The sequence below is a fragment of the Chelonia mydas genome, chromosome 7 (assembly GCF_015237465.2).
Source record: "Chelonia mydas isolate rCheMyd1 chromosome 7, rCheMyd1.pri.v2, whole genome shotgun sequence".
Taxonomy (NCBI): Eukaryota; Metazoa; Chordata; order Testudines; family Cheloniidae; genus Chelonia; species Chelonia mydas.
Genome location: NC_057853.1, coordinates 70,409,482 through 70,429,309, shown reverse-complemented (window position 1 = coordinate 70,429,309; position 19,828 = coordinate 70,409,482). Strand labels below are relative to the sequence as shown.

At 42.5% G+C, this 19,828-nt stretch overlaps 2 protein-coding genes across 2 annotated transcripts; one reads left to right on the top strand and one right to left on the bottom strand.

Moving 5' to 3' along the window:
- The first annotated feature begins 8,067 nt into the window (after nucleotides 1-8,067).
- Nucleotides 8,068-15,137, top strand: LRIT2 (leucine rich repeat, Ig-like and transmembrane domains 2). The gene is made up of 3 exons (XM_007067240.4): nucleotides 8,068-8,323; nucleotides 8,709-9,490; nucleotides 11,405-15,137. Exons 1-3 carry the CDS (start codon nucleotides 8,214-8,216, stop codon nucleotides 12,211-12,213), a joined length of 1,701 nt encoding a protein of 566 aa, XP_007067302.2. The 5' UTR covers nucleotides 8,068-8,213; the 3' UTR covers nucleotides 12,214-15,137.
- On the bottom strand, nucleotides 14,229-14,513 carry LOC102943220 (histone H4). Its single transcript, XM_007067269.1, has one exon. The coding sequence runs from the start codon at nucleotides 14,511-14,513 to the stop codon at nucleotides 14,229-14,231; it is 285 nt and encodes a 94-aa protein (XP_007067331.1).
- Nucleotides 15,138-19,828: the final 4,691 nt, after the last annotated feature.

The window sequence follows — 19,828 nt, the reverse complement described above, 5'->3', positions numbered from 1 at the left end:
TGGATATTTTCTCTTTTTTTTCTTTTTTTAGACAACCCATGCTGCACTTTTGGCGTTAGCTAGGATGTCACATTAATGAATAATAATAATTCACAAAAAAGAAACTTCATGTAACATTAGTTAAGGTTGCTCTGTTCAACAAATTAAACCATAAAAAATTAGGAAATACAAAGTAAAGGATTATAGGGTTGCAAAATCAAGCAGTGTCAACTCAGGAAAATCCAAACTGACTGTTGGCCATGCAAGCTTAATTTGGACTCCTTGTATGCATTATGAAACAACCTTTAATTACATGATCCTATATTATATTTTGCCCAGGACCTTTGTCTGGTTCATTCAGTCCTGCCCTGGGGATGACCAGTGGTACATGCCAACAGGAATTAACTAGTGTGGCTGGCTGCCTGCAGCTATATTGAACTGTCAGCAGTCCTATACAAAGATTTACCATTGAGAATGTGGATATAGTATTTGTTTAGGTTTAAATCTCTGGCTGACAGATCACTTCAGCTACAATATTTTATTAAGCATAAGTTTCTAAGTTTAACACTTATCCTCAAGAGTATGTAGATTTTAGAGCACTTCGAAAAATTGTCTGCTAAACTGCATACTACTATCAACCTTAACAACTGAGGTGTTTCTGCTCTACTGTAATGCTTGTTACAACAGCTGGGAACATTAGTTTGAAAAGGCATCGTCTGGCCTGTTTGTGCATTAGGCTTAGCGGCATGAGAACTAATGGGTGAAGAAATGAGACCAGCAAGATGGCATTTTTCTTTCTTTGTTTTTAATGTATTTATTTAAATTGATGTATTTACTTTTGGCCAAATAACCTAAAGCTGGGGATAGTTTACTAGTTACAATCATTATTCTGAAAGATAACAACTGCACATTTCTGAGCATCTCCCGTTATGAATTGTCTGTGGTCTGACCAGAAAAAGTAGGACAGAAAAAGCAATGTGATTGCTGTTTATGGAGTTGTTAATAAATAGTTACACACCTTACGTTGCTAGCACTTTTATCATGGATCTCAAATATACAGCTATTAAATAAATGAGTCCTAATTTATGACCCTTCCCTCATGTCGGTCCACTAGAAGTTGGGGTTGATGAAGGTGTTGCAAAAGGTGCCTTCTTTCCACATCTCTCCTGAGAATATAGATATATAATATTCTTATGCCTTGCAATGGTTTGTTACTTTCAAGCTCTGCCACTTGGGTAGTGTGTACCACCTCTCCTCCCTTGCGTGACTCAGGCTCTTCAGAGCCATAACTGAGTCCTAAGCTTCACACGGTACAGTGAGGAAAGTGAGAGATGTATATGGATCACTTAAATGTAAGTATGTCTTAAGAAGCTCTCCATAACTAACAGAACACTGTACAACAATAGCTGAACATAGTAGGTCCTGAAGAATACCATAGGCCAGAGGTGGCCAACCTGTGGCTCCGGAACCACATGTGGCTCTTCAGAAGTTAATATGTGGCTCCTTGTCTAGGCACCGACTCTGAGACTGGAGCTACAGGTGCCAACTTTCCAATGTGCTAGGGGGTGCTCACTGCTCCACCCCTGGCTCTGCCACAGGCCCTGCCCCCCACTCCACCGCTTCCGGCCCCCTCCTCCTCTCCACCCCCGAGAGCCTCCTACATGCCATGAAACAGCTGATCAGGAGACGCTGGGAGCGGGGAGTGGAGCTGATGGGGGCTGCTGACGCATTACTGTGGCTCTTTGGCAATGTACATTGGTAAATTGTGGCTCCTTCTCAGGCTCAGGTTGGCCACCCTTGCCATAGGCTGTTGAATCTGTAGGGGAATTTAGGTAGACAATATCATTATCAGGGTTGGGATTCAGCCAGGACATAAGGGTTAACATTCCTTATCTCGATGGCGTGTGATCTTTAATGATGGCAAGTGGCCAGGACACTGGTGTTAAACCTCATCTGAAAGATGACACCTCAGCTGTTGCACAGCAAAAGGGCAGATTCAGTGGGCCCTCCTTCAACGGGGTTCCAGCAACCCCCTTCTCACCAACATATTCAACACCAGCACAAAGCCCTTCTTCCTAGTGCACAGGGAGCAGAGAGGGTCCCTGCAGAGCTTCTTTGCCTAGCCACACCCTGGGGTTAATTGGTATGAAAGGGCTTGCACTGACCATCTGCCAACATGTGAATTTCACCTGCTCTGTGGGGGAGTGTATAATCCAGTTCCATGCACTATATCAACATGCTCTCACTACTCGCAAATGTTTTTACAATAGTATTATGCTCTTAGAATATTTACAGTAACAAACTATACTAAAGCAGTTGATGCCCCGATGGTATCACCATTTCCCTCTTCTTTAGCCCAATACCCCTGAAAATCAGCATTCTGCTAATCCAGGAGGTCTGTACTGGGCTCCTTTGAGAGCTCCTCAATGCAGCCTCTTAATAGGATGGAAGGATTATTCCTGAACCACAGAGGACACTTCTTGCCATCAAGAATTGCATGTGTTGCTGCTGCAGCGCTCCCTGCTTAGCTACCAAAAGCAGCAGACTTTTCTTATACCCTTGACTTAAGCTAGTTTAAAGTGATGCTAGAAATATTTGCAAGGAATCATGAATTTCAAATTACCACGGACAGGCTCCATTTTCTTGCAGCATGATAAACTCTTGGTGAGATGAAGCTCACCGGCCTTTGGAACAGGCTGAGGCTGAAAGCACTGTCTGCAGGGCAAAGAGAAGACTGTTTTGAATTCTAGCCACACGTTGGGGCAGCAACATCCAGGCTTATAAAAGGGATTTTAAAAGTAGACTGGTGTAAATCAGTGTAAATCAGTGTCACCCTGGTGACCTTAATGGAGTGACACTGATTTACACTTGCTGAGGCTCAGAGTTCATATTTCTCACTACTTTTTTATCTACCTTTAAATTATGTTCCCGACTGCCACAGCCCCTAAATGCTGGAATCAATCTCAATCTAGTAGGATTTCCAAAGTGCCTATCACCATAATATCTATGCAAGTATGCTCAGCAAGCTGTGTCAAGTCCTGTGGTAGACTAACTTTGCAAATTACTGATCAGAAAATTTCCCTCCCCCGCCCCTCGTTTTCAAACATGTTACGCCTAAAAGAAGGATAATGTCACAGGGCCAAATCCTTCTCATTTTACTTATATGAAAAGACCCATCATTACTCCAATGAGAGAGGGTGCCAGGATCTGAGATACCATTAATCTTTAGTTGTTTGGTTGTTTTTATAAAATATCTCAGTTGTTTTACAGTTGTACTTGCATATTGAATTTTTTTGTCAATATTCTCTAAGCACTGTTTTAATGCTTAGATTAATATATCCAGAGAACAATGGGCTTGTTTTGCCCCTCCTGGACACAAGTTTTACATCACTATGACTCCCTGGAGTTATCTGATTGGCACCAGTGTACCCATTATTTATAACTGTATCATCCTTTCTCCTTAATATCAGGTAGGAGTGAGTAGAGCCTTTGCCTCTTTTCGGGCATAATTCTGCAGACACTTAACACTGAGCATAGCATTTACAAGGTCAATGGAACTATTCCTTGGAGTTAGCACTACACCCAGTAGTAAGCATTGGCGGGATCAGTCCAGAAATGTGGACTGTTACAGAGGCGTTAGAGCTGTTGTTTGTGCCTTTCTCATACATTAATTCCTTTCAATGATCACTTATTGATATGTAAAAATATATCATTTCAGTTGAAAAATTACAAATTTCCACACCATGGGGTATAACTGGGTGTACAGGGCAATGGAAGTTAAATACTTATTGTAGATTAGCTAGTGACATAGCCCGACAGGAACCCTAATGTCACCACGTTAGGTTAATTCCATAAATCAATGAGTAACACCCAGTGAAAAAGATGTATGTGGTTGCTCTGATAATCCATTGTATAGATCTGATCCTTCGCCCACTGAAATTAAATGCCAAATTCCCTGTGACATTAAAAAGCTGCAGGATCAGACACTATGTTTACAGTGATGACGACTGCTGCACTATCAGAAAATACCTGGAAGCCATGGATAGAGATAATCTGCCAGTGGAAAACTAAACATACCTTTCTATCCTGGTCTTGTAAGGTTATAGGTTAAGTAGGTTCACTCTAATCTCAATTTGTGACCCAGCTTCATGCTGATTGGTAGCATGGCTAATCTCTTTTCCACTGACAATGATGCCTGCTGTAAACTGTAATAAGAACTGTGCACACTAGATGTCCTCAGGAGAACATAGATTCATCACTCTAAAACCTTCAGGTGAAGGCTGACAATTATAACAACAAATTAGGGGTGAAGGTGCACAGTGAAACTGAAATGTACTAACCATGTGGAACAGGGACAGTTGGGGAGTGGGAGGTGGTTCGGGGGAGTCGGTGTGGGTGTTCTGTATGAGGGATAGGGAGAAACTGGGGCAGAGGGGGGAGGCTGGGGTGTCAGGGTTAGGAAGTGGGTGCTCTCCAGCAGGAGTAGGGGACGATTGGGGTGTCAGGGATGGGTGGGGGAGCAGAGTGAGTGCGCTGCATGGGGAGTGAGGGGAGCTACTGAGACTTGGGAGGGAGCAGGTTGGGAAGGGTGCGGGCGTCTTGGCAGACCCACTTCCTCCACAAGAGTAGTTGCTCTTGGCCTGATCCTGAGTGCCATGGTGGCTGCTTCAGCCCCTGTGGCCCTGCTCTCACCTCCACCCCTACCAGTTAAGAACATAAGAATGGCCCTACTGGGTCAGACCAAAGGTCTTCCGATAGTGGCCAGTGCCAGGTACCCCAGAGGGAATGAACAGAACAGGTAGTCATCAAATGAACCATCCCCGTCACTCATTCCCAGCTTCTGGGAGGGCTAGGGACACCATTCGTGCCCATCCTGGTTAACAGCCATTGATAGACCTATCCTCCATGAATTTATCTAGTTCTTTTTTGAACCCTGTTATGGTGTTGGCCTTCACAAAAGCCTCTGGCAAGGAGTTCCACAGGTTGACTGTGCATTGTGTGAAGAAATACTTCCTTTTATTTGTTTTAAACCTGCTGCCTATTAATTTCATTTGGTGACCCCTAGTTCTTGTGTTATGAGTAGTAAAAAAAAAAAAACTCCCTTATCTACGTTCTCTACACCGGTCATGATTTTATAGACCTCAATCATATCTCCCCTTAGCTGTGTCTTTTCCAAGCTTAAAAAATGGCCCAGTCTTATTAATTTCTCCTCATACGGAAGCCGTTCCATACCCCTAATAATTTTTGTTGCCCTTTTTTGAACCTTTTCCAATTCCAATATGTCTTTTTTGAGATGGGGCGACCACATCTGCACATAGTATTCAAGATGTGGGCGTCCCATGGATTTATATAGTGGCAACATGAACATCCCTTTCTTAATTATTCCCAGTATTCTGTTCGCTTTTTTGACTGCTGCTGTACATTGAGCGGATGTTTTCAGAAAACTATGCACAATGACTTTAAGACCTCTTTCCTGAGTGGTAACAGCAAATTTAGTTCCCATCATTTTATACATATAGTTGGGATTATGTTTTCCAGTGTGCACTACTTTGCATTTATCAACATCAAATTTAATCTGCCATTTTGTTACCCAGTCACCCAGTTTTGAGAGATCCTTTTGTAGCTCTTCGCAGTCTGCCTGAGTCTTAACTATCTTTAGTAATTTTGTATCATCTGCAAATTTGCTACTTCACTGTTTACCCCTTTTTCCAGATCATTTATGAATATGTTGAATAGCACTGGTCCCAGAACAGACCCCCCCTGGGGGACACCTCTAGTTACCACTCTCCATTCTGAAAACTGACCATTTATACCTACCCTTTGTTTCCTATCTTTTAACCAGTTACCAATCCATAAAAGCACCTTCCCTCTTATCCCATGGCAGCTTACTTTCATAAGAGCCTTTGGTGAGTGACCTTGTCAAAGGCTTTCTGGAAATCTAAGTACACTATGTCCACTGGATCCCCTTGGTCAGTGATGAGCTGCCAAACTCTGAACAACGGGTTCCCTCCTCACCCCACGAGGGGAGTCGTTGCCCATCCCTGCCCCCCGGGACTCCTGCCCCATCCAACCCCCCCGCCCCGCGTTCCTTGACACCCCCCCAGGACCCTTGCCCCATCCATCCCCCTCCCTGTCCCCTGACTGCCCCCAGAACTGTAGTGGGTGCCCATCCCTAAGAGCCAGAGGCACCTGCCGGGGGGTGAGGTGGGCAGTCCCAGAGCTGCTTACCTGGGGCAGCTCCCAGGAAGCATCTGACAGGTCTCTCTGGCTCCTAGGAGCGGGGAAGCGTAGCTAGGGAGAGCAGGGGGAGCGGCCACCCCCCACGGATCACATCAAAAGTGGCGCCTTAGGCTCCAACTCCCTGGGTGCTCTTGGGGCTGGAGCAACCACGGGGAAAATTTGGTAGGTGCAGAGCACCCACTGGCAGCTACCTGCCCCGTGCCCGGCCCCAGATCACCTCCGCTCCGCCTTCTCCACTGACCGCACTGCCCTGCTCTGCTCTTCTGTCCTCTGCCCCCGGCTTTCCACGAATCAGCTGTTTGCGCGGGAAGCCTGGGAGGGCTGAGAAGCAGGCGGCGGCTTCCCACTCAGGCTGAGGGTGGTGGAGGTGAGCTGGGGCGGGGAGCGGTCCCCCTGCGCCCCCCCCCCAGCCCTCCTTGTGCCCCCCCCACCCCCACCCCAGCTCGCCTCCGCTTCCCTGGGTGGGAAGCTGCGGCCTGCTTCTCAGCCTGTCCGGCTTCCCATGCGAACAGCTGATTTGCGGGAAGCCTGGGGTTGGGGGGCGGAGAAGCAGAGCGGGGCGGCACATTCAGGGGAGGAGTAGGAGGCGGAGCGGAGGTGAGCTGGGGCCGGGGGTAGGGCGGGGAGCTGCCAGTGGGTGCTCTGCACCCACCAAATTTTCCCCTTGAGTGCTCCAGGGCTGGAGCACCCATGGAGTCAGTGCCTAGGGTGCCACTTTTGGCCACTTAAATTTCTTAAAGGGCTTCTAAATTTAACAACCGGTTCTAGTGAACCGGTGCGAACCGGCTCCAGCTCACCACTGCCTTTGGGCCACATGCTTGTTGACCCCCTCAAAGAATTCTAGTAGATTGGTGAGGCATGATTTCCCTTTACTAAAACCATGTTGACTCTTCCTCAACAAATTATGTTCATCTATATGTCTGACAATATTGCTCTTTATTATAGTTTCAACCAGTTTGCCAGTACTGAAGTCAGGCTTACAGGCCTGTAATTGCTGGGATCACCTCTGGAGCCCTTTTTAAAAATTGGCATCACATTAGCTATCCTCCAGTCATCTGGTACAGAAGCTGATTTAAATGCTAGGTTACAGACTACAGTTAGGAGTTCTGCAGTTTCACATTTGAGTTCCTTCAGCACTCTTGGGTGAATACCATCTGGTCCTGGTGACTTATTGCTGTTTAGTTTATCAATTTGTTCCAAAACCTCCTCTAATGATACCTCTATCTGGGAAAGTTCCTCAGATCTGTCACCACAGTTGCAGAGCCCTGCTCAGCCTGAGCGTATGAAACAACTCACTTAAGAACAACACGTGGGGTGGGAATATAGATCAACCCCCACAATATTACCATTGTGGAGGCACTAGCCCATACCCCACCCCTGGGTCTGCCACCTCTGTCTATAACAGTCCATTACTTTCCGGAAAAAAAAGTGTGATATTCAAGTTTTCCTGTAAGAATTGCTACATTTAAGGACAGATTTCTTGCTCGTAAGGTATAGCACTTTGTTCTGCAAATCATCCCATTCATTTAATTGGAACTACTCACTACTAAATCTGAGTAAAGGGGATAAAATCTGGCCTTTAATGTGGAGTTTCTACTCAGATGATCACCGTTATAATTCTAGCAACCAAGAGAGTTTAAAATTAATTAGCTAAACATTTCTGTGTGGAGAGAAACAGACGCTGTTCCATTTTTGGCTACTTTTGAATATTTCAGAGAAAGATGTTTTGTCTAAACATTATCATCCAGTTTAAATAGCACTCACGTCACTATTTCGTTGGCCAGTGGAAATACTACCCAGGAGATATTAATATTTTCACTTGGTTCCATGGATGATTTTGGAGATTTGAGGCAGAAAATGTTTCATGTATCCCTTGTGGTGTGGTCTCAGGCAGGGCTTACTCCTGCGTCAAGGAAGATTATGGCTAATAGGATTTGGTACTTGGAAGCTGCTGGCATATCTGGTACAGACCCTGTGTTTTCTTAAAGAAGAATATGGACCCCATTTGTTGTGTCATTTTTCTTCTTCTGGCCTTTTACAGGATAAACCCAGCTCTTTCTTATTGTGTTATAGGATGCTCCTGCTCCAGCGATAGCTTTGGAAGGTAAGAAATGTTGGCATCTTATTAATAGTCTTCAGAAGAGTGTTTTGGAAATTCTTAGTATGGCTTGGGCAGTCTTGTGAATACTAGTCAATAATAGATGGATATATTAGGTCCTTAATAATAGATTCATATGTTGTGGATATCACTAATATTGTTTGGGTATTACTATTTTGGGTAAATAATAAGGTATCTGGGATATGTATTTTAAGATAGTTTTTATTGGGTTAAATTTTTCTTTTGAAGGGAGAGAGAAGTTAACCAGAACTAATAATACATTGCTTATGAGGGTATTCTGTTTCCAGTAGCCATTGTACATATTAGGTAGAACAGTTTGTTATTCATGTGCACAGTGTGTTAGCTAAAACTTTACTGATTTCCTCCCTAGGAGTGTGCTGTGCATGTCTACATCCCTGAGAAAGATACCTGGAGACATCCCTCAAGACATCAGAAAAATTAGAATAGAAAACTCTCATCTAACAGAACTGCCTCGTGGGTCATTCTCCAATGCCAGTGCCTTGCAATACCTTTGGCTGAATTTTAATAATATCACAGTTATGCACCTAAAGAGCTTAGAATACCTGAAGGATTTGACAGAGCTGAGATTGCAGGGAAACAAGTTAAGTTCAGTTCCATGGACAACATTTCAAGATACTCCAGCTTTAAAAATATTGGATCTAAAGCACAATAGACTGGATGTTCTTCCAGAGCATGCACTCAGGTATCTGCCCAATCTGACCTACTTAGACTTATCCTCAAATCAGCTTACTGTTATATCCAGGGATGTCTTCTATAATTGGCCTGTGTACCAGAAAACCCAGCAGTCTGAGAGGAAGATGGAAGCTATTTCCAATGCTGTCCTTGCTTTACATGATAACCCATGGATCTGTGACTGTCGCCTTAGGGGATTTGTCCAATTTATCAAATCTGTTAGCCCACCAGTTATTCTGATGAATTCTTATTTAACTTGTTCAAGCCCTAAATTTAGGGCAGGGAAGTTCTTTCATGAAGTAGAGCTCAACAGTTGCATGAAGCCATTAACGTCATCCCTTGACACCAACCTGACTGTACATGTGGGATCGAATGTTACTATGGCCTGCTTGGTACAGGGCAGCCCCTCCCCAGCAGTCTGGTGGACCTATGGCCTAAAACATTTAAGGGCATTTACTGGTAAGCAATGGGGTCTATTTTTTATTTACAATGTAAGGAGTGGGAGTCAGTTCCTTGCCTACTAGTAAGTCATTCATACATCACCTAACCATTAAAATTATTTGAAATAACACAGCAGGCTCTGGTCAGAAATGGCGCAGAGTAGTGATGGAGACTAAGTGCAGCAAAGTTATTTCAAGCAGGATTTTAGAGTGAATTTGGGAAGGGAGAAGCAGAGACATTCACCAACAAGCTTCTCTCTTTTCTGTATGGTGAAAAACAAGAGGCTGTGAAAAAGATACATTATCCAAGGGCAGGTGCCTACTGGCCTTTTCCTGTTCCTAATGTTTCTGATGGCCTTTCACACAGACAATACAGCAGCTCTGTTATCTAACTGCTAATGTAAACCCACACATTTTTCTAAAACCAAAATATATTCTCCTGGTTCTTGCATAAAACAATAGGTCACAGAGACTGCTTGCTCTATTACCTTCCAGATTTTGTCTCTCTTAATGAGGTCCTCTCTTCTCCAAAGACTACAATCCAAAATTCATTACCGTTCCTCTTTCCCCCCACATAGCTTAGATCCTTAAGAAACTCCATCTCATACTGACTGCTTTCAGTAGTACTATTTATGTGTTTTCATAAGATCATTTTCTATAATGCATCCAATTTTCTACACAGAATTCTGAGTGGCACCACGACTCCTGACACTTAAATGAAATAGTTTTAGTCATGAATCCCAGAATATTATTTGCTTTTATTTTAATGTTTTATCAGCATTTGTCATTTTCCCTTAACAAGCCACATATTACATCAATTCTATATATTCTCTCTTGTCATATATCCATAGCCACTGTAATAAATAGATTAGACAGACTATTTTCAACTAGTAGCAAATGCTATTGTTAAGATTGTTTTTCAGTTTCCATTCCAACCCACCTTATGTTGCTCATAATGTTCTTCAACAAATTCCTTTGAGGCTGAAATTTGCCTTGTCTGGTATAATGGATGATAGAATTTGACCCAGAATACATGTCTGTGTCCATTAAAACACTTTCTCTTTGATTTATTATCACTTATGTAAGCTATTTGAACTCCAGAGTATGTAAGAATAAGGAGGCTTTTGCTGGGAGAGAAAAATAGGAGATCTTTGTGCTTTCCCCCCCGATTTTTAAAATGATTTTCACCTGTATTTAGAAAATCTGTATGTGTGTACATCAGCAATCCAGCACATTCATGAGCAAATGTACAATAACAACCACAATAACATGTACAATAACAATAACAACGCAATGGGAGAAATGTGATTAAGATACTGAATACCATCGCTACCTTCCAAGGAGCTAGGGAAACAGTGATTTCAACCAAAGAATCTGAAAATGACGAAAACATATCATGACATTTTCCTCTAATGTTGATCTCAGCTGTGTATATATCTAAGCCTGCACAGTCTAGGTAGCAATACACTATGTCCAGACCTTGGGTCTCATGTAACTTTTTGCTGACCTAGGTGTTCATCTGTATTTAATGTAGTCATAACACCTGAGTTCTGTGTTTCTCATGAAGCAGGTGGGTTACTATGTTCCTGACCTATTTCTCCCCTCCTTCCCAAAGCACACATCTGTCATGTAATCTCATGCTGTTCCCATGAGATGGAACATTATTCAGTGAGTTAGACTGGTTAGAAAATGAAGGGGTAGGGGAAAGAAACATCCACAATATTTTCATGAAATTTTGTGTCTGAGGTTAGTTTTTTGGGGGGATTTTGAGTCATAATTTCCTGACCTCTATCTACCAAGAAGTCCTTATTTCCCTCAGGGTAACTCACAGTCAAGGGATGAAGTGAATTCCTAGAGTCCCTGTGCCTATAACACAGCTGATGGTGAGTAGTACAACCTGACATGTCTGCTCTTGCTCTCCTTTTCTCCTCAGTGTCCACTACACACATCAGTGAAGATACAATGAAATCAGAGCTGGTGATTCCTTCAGCTCACCTTATGGATGAGGGCAATTACACCTGCACGGCTGCCAACTTCATTGGCAACACCTCTACTATAATCTCCCTGAAAATCCAGGCTCCCAGAATGGTAGCTTCTTCCTCGTCTTTCTCTTCCTCTGTCTCAGAAGAGAATGCCTATGTTGATGTGAGGATTGCCAAGCAGACAGTGTATGGGATTACGCTGGAGTGGTATGCAGTGACTGAGAATCCAGGAGAAACTTGGTACACCCTCCACTTTGGGAAGTATGACGACTCCAAGAAGGAGATGATTTACATTGGCCCGGGCACCAATACATATTCAGTCAACGACTTGCTCCCAGCTACCAAGTATGAGGTGTGTGTCACTTTAAGGAACCAGACACCCCGAAAGGGCCAATGCATTGTGTTTGTCACAGGCAGTGACGTCAGTGAACTGGAGCAGAGGGAGAAGCTCATCCATATCATCATCATTGTGTGTGCCATGGTGCTGGCAGTCCCCGCTGGGATGTATGCGTGCACCACGGAGACCCGGCTTAACTGCATGGAGAAATGCGCTGGATTCTGCCACAAGAATCGCAAAGGGCAGAAGAACCTGAGAGCAGGCAACAAAGAAAACACCTTTGACAGCTTGCCAACCGGCAGTGAGGAGGGGCTGTGTTACCGAGACTCCAGTGAAGACAAGAGAAAGCCAAGGTCTCCGGAGGACAAGGAGAAACCCGACAAACATAAACCTAATCACAGAAATAGCGCTGATCTCTATTAGTGGATAAAAATTCAATCCCATATTAGATTAGATCAAGTTAAATATAGAAGGACCAACAAAAATATACATACACCTAGGTATCTGTGTTACATAAACCCTGGGCATGTGATATGCAGACATACAATCTTGTTTTTTGAAGGGTTTTTAGAAACATCTGAAACTTTAAGGAAAAACGGGGTTATTGGTAAGCAGGAGAGTAATGCATGGCATACACATTGCTGGGAGGGGAGCCAATATACATACTTCCAGCTACCTGGGAAATTCAATTAAATAGAGGACAGATACATGGCATTGTAATCTTTGCAAATTATTCATACATGGACAACCCTTGGGGAAATTACTGAGAGAAATTTATTCTAGTATTTTCATATATTACCATCTGGCAGTGAGGAGTGGGCTGTGTTACCGAGACTCCAGTGAAGACAAGAGAAATATATATATATCCATCCTATTAACTATTTGAGCCAAAAATGGCTCCTTCAGCCCTTACTGCAGCTTAATGCTGATAGAATTTTATTTCCTCATTGAGTACCATTTTGTCTAAGTCAGTCTTTCACTTGCATAGCTTCATTGACCAGGGGGGTTTCAGAAGTGGGAAAGAATTATTTTTAATCTCTCATTGTTAAATACATGCTTTTATCCTGTGCTCTTTGGAGTATCCATATTGCATCATTTGGGGACAGTGAACATGAGAGCTTTGAAGATGACTTTCCTTACCACCCTGTTTCACTTGCTTATAACTTTTCAGAAATTATTCTTTGGGTTGCAACTTGCCAGGGCTTTGGTCTTAGTGCAAATTGATATGTTTTTGTTATTTTTTGTTGGGGTAAGTCCACAGGAAAAGAAAATGTTAGCAGTTTTTGAGTAATCTCCATGTGAAAATATACACTTTTTTTTCCATTTTCAAGGAAATTTAAGAACTATTTTTCACAAAGATGATTGAAAAACAACTGTACTTTGTAATGTTAAACATCACATGGAGCTAGTCCTCAAAGGGGAATAGTCCCTGATTATCTGAAACAAAGTAACACAATAACAGTTGTCTAATGTAGGAATTTTTTTAGGTTTCCTTCCTCTTCCCCCCACCCCTGAAATTTCTTTTTTTCCCTCATTTTCCAAAGAAAACTCCAAACCTTAAGTAATCAATATTTTCCACAAACATGTTCATTTATCTCAAAAAGCCATTTTTTTCACTGAAAAACCAGTTTTGATGAAAAAATTTTGGCAGCTCTATTAGGGATCAAATTAAATCAAATCCAGCAACATTATTTAGGCAAATAATTGTGTTGTCAGCCATGACAGTTATTCAAAAGTCCAGATTGTTAAAGCTAAGGTTTTCCCCATTTTCCTTTCTTAGTTTTTTCCTTTTGTATGCATATGTGAACGTACATGCATCCACAAAAATTAGATTTGAAACACACAGGGAAATCCTGGCAAAATTCTCATTGACTTCAGTGCGGACCATATTTCAGCTACCGAATCCGTTTCTCATTTATAGTAAGGCCCCTTTACACTAGTCTGGTAGTATAATCCAGCTCACAACTTTACTTCCGAATGGATAAATAGAATTCAAACCGTGCAGCTATCTATGGTACTTGTACAGGCAGGGAATTATTAATGACATCACACTCTTTTATTTCACTGTACTTACAGAAAGGGAGTCACACACATCACAGACTGCAGGAGTTTGCTGGATCTTGGCACTTCTAGAAGAACAGTGGCTGTTCCTACTGAAGCAGCTCTGTATTCCCAGCAGAATCTTTGAAACAAAGTATGTTTTTAAAAGGGAGAATCATTTAACTTATAAATTATGGTTATCCATACAGTGAGGCCCAACTGTCTGATCAGCCTTGCACAGAACATAGGAAGAAAAAACATCTCCTGTCCCAAGGAAATGCTTCTATTAATTATTAATTTGTATTATATGTATTGTGACAGCACATGAGATTCCCAGTCATGCACCAGGACCCTCATTGTGCTAGGTTTTGGGTTAAGAGCCGACTCAGCCTCTGAAGCTATACAGGGTGCACCTGGTGTTTCAGGGCATATACCACATCCATGGCCATCACTGTCTTCCGCTTGGCCTGCTTGGTGTAAGTCACCGCGTTGCGGATCACGTTCTCCAGGAAAACCTTCAGCACCCTGCGAGTCTCTTCATAGATCAGCCCCGAGATGCGCTTCACCCCGCTGCGGCTAGCCAAGCAGAGGATCGCAGGCTTTGTAATGCCCTGGATGTTGTCTCGTAACCTCTTTGCACTGCCTTTTCCCAACCCCTTTCCGCCCTTGCCGTGACCAGACATCCTGCAAACAAGCAGCTAACACCACCACCACCACTGTGTGCTGTGTGAACACAGAACAAAAAGATGTCCCCTGCTCCAAAGAGCTTACAATCCAAGTAATGCATATCCTTAAATTTGAAAATTAAAGTTTTTCCTTCAAACGTAAGGAAAATCAGTGTAAAAAAGCAGTTACACACCTTCTAACAATGTAGTTACAGTTGTGTTTCTTAGGAGTTGGAAGACACTTGATTTTTGGCCTCCTGCTTTAAAAGATAGCCAAGGCCTGTGGCTATCTGGTATACATGCAAATGGGTTGCTGCAGAAGTCATCAGAAAACAAAGTAGAGCTGAAAACAGTGCTTTAGATGGATCTTAATAAGCTTGGCTGAGATTCACTCTGTCGTCTCCTAGGTTTTATGGTAATACTTTAGTAACAAGAAGTAAACAATGCTTTCCAAAGTTTTTTTATATGGGGTTACATTTTTTCCAATGCTTACTAATTCCACAGTTTATTGTACAAATATTTAACTATAACTGTTTAGTTCATCTTCTCTTACTTTCCAGTTTGTTTTATGTCGTTTTGTAGGCTTGACTAATAATTCTTAGTTGTAAAATATGGTTTTAAAATAAAATAATTGATTTTCAGAATACCCAGAGTTTTACCCATTAGTGAATTTTACTTCCCTGTGCATGTTTGGTCTTTTTACTATACTTGCCATATTTGAAAAGAAACCTGTATGACCAGTAATTAAATAAAGTCATATTACATGATCTCACCAAAAGATCCTATTTGTCAACTTTCAGAGTAGTAGCCGTGTTAGTCTGTATCTGCAAAAAGAAAAGGAGTACCTGTGGCACCTTAGAGACTAACCAATTTATTTGAGCATAAGCTTTCGTGAGCTACAGCTCACTTCATCGGATGCATTCAGTGCATTTGTTTGTCAACTATAACATCTATACTGCACAGATGATGAGTGAAGGAGTGTCATAGGGTGGGCTGGCCATTTAAAGTGGGATTGTCTGGGGCTCATTACCCAAGTTTTTATTATGCTCTCTTCAGGTGGTGAATGTTGAGGTTTCCTTTAAGAGCAAGCCTGCTTAGCTTGGGAGAAGGGATTTGCAGGGAGGAAGGCTCCTACAGGAGATTCACAGTAACAGGGAGACCTATAGGAAGGCTCTCCTGTAGTAGAGACAGATGAAAGAGCTAGTAGGCTCTTTTCAGTGGGCCCAGGGAAGAGGTCGCGAGCCCTGGAAGAGGCTGTGGGAAAGGCCCAAAGACAGGTTTATATAGGAAGTGTTCCAGGTAGGTAAATAAAGGGGACTGAGCAGGTGGCTTGCTGCTTGTGATGGGGTCCTTGGAGTGGAGCCTAGAGTAGGGAGGCCTGGGTTTCATTAGAGGAGGTGTGAACACATGAGGAATGAAGGCCAATGAGTCTGGCATTCGAACTGAAGACTCAATTTGAGGTGGCTGAATGATTGTTGTGTTGGATTTTTCATTTACCCCCTGGAGTGGACTTCATTATTTGGCTGGAGGGCGAAATCATTAAACAGCACTGGGCTCTGCCTATCTAAGAGTGGGCCACTGAAGTGCCTGGAGACGGAGCAGGGAAACTGAGGCGCAGAGCACTGACCAAAGTGATCTTGTCACATGGAGTTCTTTTAAAAAATGATTGGGACTGTAAACGTCCCTTATTGACACATGCAACAAAATACATCTTGAAAAGGGGATTTACTTAAAATTAATGCAAAATGAGTGATCCTCCCTGCAGAGACCAGCTAACCTCTTACAAAAGAAACATTGGCCAATACAGTGGACTATGCTAATGACCGAATCTCTTCTGCTTGATGCTACAATCCCACACTATCTAATGCTGAGCTGTTCCATAAGGGTTAGCTTGTGACTTGACCTACACTGCTATGCAGAAGAATAAGAACCCCCCTTATGCTCCTGCATAGGCTACTTGTACATTGTGCTTTGGCTCTGCCCACAGTGTGCCAGCTGCTGTAATTTCTGCTAGTATATACTCTAGTAGACCACTACCTCCCAGCAGGAAGGGAATTGTGCCTCACAAAGGTGCCTCTTGGGGCTGGGCCAAAAGGTGCAATCTTGCCTTTATGTCTTGAAATTAAACTGTGGGTCTAACTTTCACACTTGGAGGCCTAGCTGAGGGTATCCAATTCTAATTTAGGGTACTCAACTCACTCGCAGGTGCTTAAATTCAAATCCTGCAGACCTAAGTCAGAGGCAAAGGCCTGATCCACCTCCCATTGAAGTCAGTGGAAAGACTCCCATGGACATCTGTGGCTATTGGTTCTAACCAAAATGTTCACCTCCCTTTCTGTGTAGGGGAGCATGGTCCTTATTCAGACAAAATTCCCAAGTCCCCATGTGCTGGTTTTAGCACTCAGGGTAAACATTGTAAAAGGGAATTTTGCGCTTTAAAAGCAGTCTGTGACACTTTCTCAGGGTATCCAGGAATGTGAGTCACCATGTTACCCCCTCTCCCTGCCTCCAGGGAAAGAGCCCTTTCTTGTAATAACTGGCTGTCAGCTCCCTGACACTGCCAGCCCTTCGCAAACTCAGGTGCTCTCATCGGGGCTCTGCTCTGCCCCTACTTTGCCTTGTTGGTTAACACTTGGTGTACCCCACCTCCTGAATGCCTCAGAAGCATCCCTCTGTAGTACCCAGACACTTAGTGTAATTACCATGAAAGTGGTCCCCAAAGAGATAGTGTACACACAGTTTGACTGGTACAACTCTCGATCAGGTGCTTTATGGCAACACAGCATTGTAATCTACTTAAGGTAAAAACAAATCTAAGTGTATTCAAAAAGCTTAAGAGATGCTGAGAAAGAATAATGAGTGGAAACACAACTGGTTACATGTAGAAAATAAAACATAAAATGCACTCCTATGTCTACGCTTATTAAAGATTACCTCTTCTATTTTATAAAGTAGGATTCAATCTGTGAGGGAGTTTTCAGTCAAAACCAGGATCCAAGTTTTCATGAATATTTTCCCGCCCTACAAGGGGTTTCCTCAGCAAATAGATAACAAAATGGCTTTTTGCTTCTCCTTATGTTGCCCAAACTCATTGTTTTTACCCTAGAGTCAGGATGGCACCCCACGGTTTGTTCTCGAGTATGCTGCCTCCATGTTGTCTTCACAGCTTCATGTTGACTTGAAATGCAATTGTAGCGGCCATTGTGTTTTCATGTAAGATGCTTAATCTTAATGAACCTAAACATGTGAATATACATCCCTTTCTCTGGCAAAACCAGCTCTTTACACCTTGATACAAACTATTAAGGATGCATTTTCAGGAGATATACATGCCTTTTTAAATGTAATCAGTACATACGATATAGTCACAATAATGTTAATGGCCAGCATGATCCTGGCTTTCATTTAAGATCTCATGCAACATTCTTTATAGATAAATACTATGACAACACTGTGTTAGGTAGCGTGAATTTGTCAAGCCTGATAGGAGCTGCTGTTCTAAAGTGAACCGTTTGCCAGTTAGTTTTGAGGGGTTCTTACTTCATTCCCCTTGTACAATGATGCAGTAGAGTTAGCCACTGGCTGTCGGTTCATAACCCTCTTGTCTGGCTAAGGCAACTGCTACTACATTCTCTTCCCTTAATGTACAGAATTTCCATGTCCTATTCTTGGAGAGTGATGCTCCAGTGTAACAGTGTGAAATTGGTACCGCTGATTCCATGGAGAATGGTCTGTCCGGACCCTAAATTTTCTCTTAACTACATAGACCCTTAATTGATGGACATCCACTGAACTGAATTAGTCAGTCATAGAAAAAGACTGTTATGCTATGGTGTGGGCAGTCAGTTTCTTACTCAAGAGAGCAATGGGCTGCTCTTTGTTATTGCCCGCTGACTGCACTAGTACAGCCCCCAACCAATGTCTGAGGCATCAGTACACAGTTCAAACATTTTGTCAAAATTTGGCCTCGCTAGAACAGGTTTTTCTGACAGGCTTTTTTTAACCTTATCAAAACCCTCCTGACACACCTTTGTCCATACTATTTAATTTGGCTTCATTTTTTTGCACAAGTCTGTGTTAGCAATGTCACTAAAACCAGGTACAAATTGGCGGTAATATTCACCAAACCTATGAAAGACTGGTTAACAATAGGTTCCATCTTCAAGGGAGCAGGAGAAATTTGACCACCCCCCCCCGTACCAATGTCCTAAGTAAGGAACTTTGGCAGCTCCTATTTTACATTTTGATACCCTTACAGTAAGACCTGCATCTTTGAGTATTGGTAGCACAATTCCCACGTGTTTTTTATGATCTGACCAATCATTGCAATATATATATACTATATAAGCCTGTGCAATTTTCATTGTAATGCATTTAACACTTGATTGAGAGGTGGCCCCTGCATTAATTAACCCAAAAGGTAAGAACTCAAAGTCCCTATCAGTAATGAACAAGGATTTTCTCGGTGCTTCGCTGTCTGAAGGTATTTGCCAATAGTCTTTAATCAAGGTCACAGTACTTGAGGTATTTTTGCATTGCCTAAAGCATCTAACATGTCAACAATTCTGGGCCTAGGATAGGTGTCAAGTACTGTGACAGCGTAAAGTTTTATATACTCAACACAAAACCTTATAGTCCTGTCTCTCTTCAGAACCATAAGGAGTGGTGAGATCCATGAACTGTCAGACTCTTTAATTATCCCAATTTCCAGTATGTTACATATTTCTTTACAAATTCGCTGCTGTACTTGATCAGCTGTTCGCTAAACCCTGCTAAGGGCAGGCTCTGGTCCCGCAGTGTCAATCTTATGAGTGAAACCCGGCATGCTAGAGAAAAGCTGCTTGTGGCAATGCAGCACTGCCAAAATTTCTGCCCTTTTCATCAGTTAACTCTTTGGATGGTAGCCTCTCAGTGCCAACAGACTCTCTGTTGTTATGCTACTGTGGGAAATGTAGGTGATATTAGTGCTATATTAGTGTAGGAAGTTACAGGAAATAATACAGGTACAGAGGGATATATATAGAAGATACATACGACAGACCACTTCTAAACCATTTATCATGTTCCACTTTGAGACAGGTGAAATAGTAATAAACACCGAGTAAAGTCCCGTAACTCATGCCTAGGTCATTAAAAAAAGAATAATTTTAAAAAATCCATCTTTTTAATAAATAAACCAGTTTTGTGAAACTGGACTTCCACACCCACCTATCATCACAAGTACATAGGCAGTGGGGTTCCAAATATAATTACATAATAGTAGTAATTTCATTTCTGTATCAAAATTTGCTCAGTTTCTGCATAAAGAGCTGTTTTTTTTTCTAGCTGCCAGG

Excerpts from the sequence above, each read along its gene's own strand:
- LRIT2 (XM_007067240.4), top strand. The coding sequence starts at position 8,214 with ATGGACCCCATTTGTTGTGTCATTTTTCTTCTTCTGGCCTTTTACAGG. Across the intron at positions 8,324-8,708 it reads TCCAGCGATAGCTTTGGAAG|GAGTGTGCTGTGCATGTCTA; the intron begins GTAAGAAATGTT and ends TTTCCTCCCTAG. Across the intron at positions 9,491-11,404 it reads ACATTTAAGGGCATTTACTG|TGTCCACTACACACATCAGT; the intron begins GTAAGCAATGGG and ends TTTTCTCCTCAG.
- LOC102943220 (XM_007067269.1), bottom strand. The coding sequence starts at position 14,513 with ATGTCTGGTCACGGCAAGGGCGGAAAGGGGTTGGGAAAAGGCAGTGCA.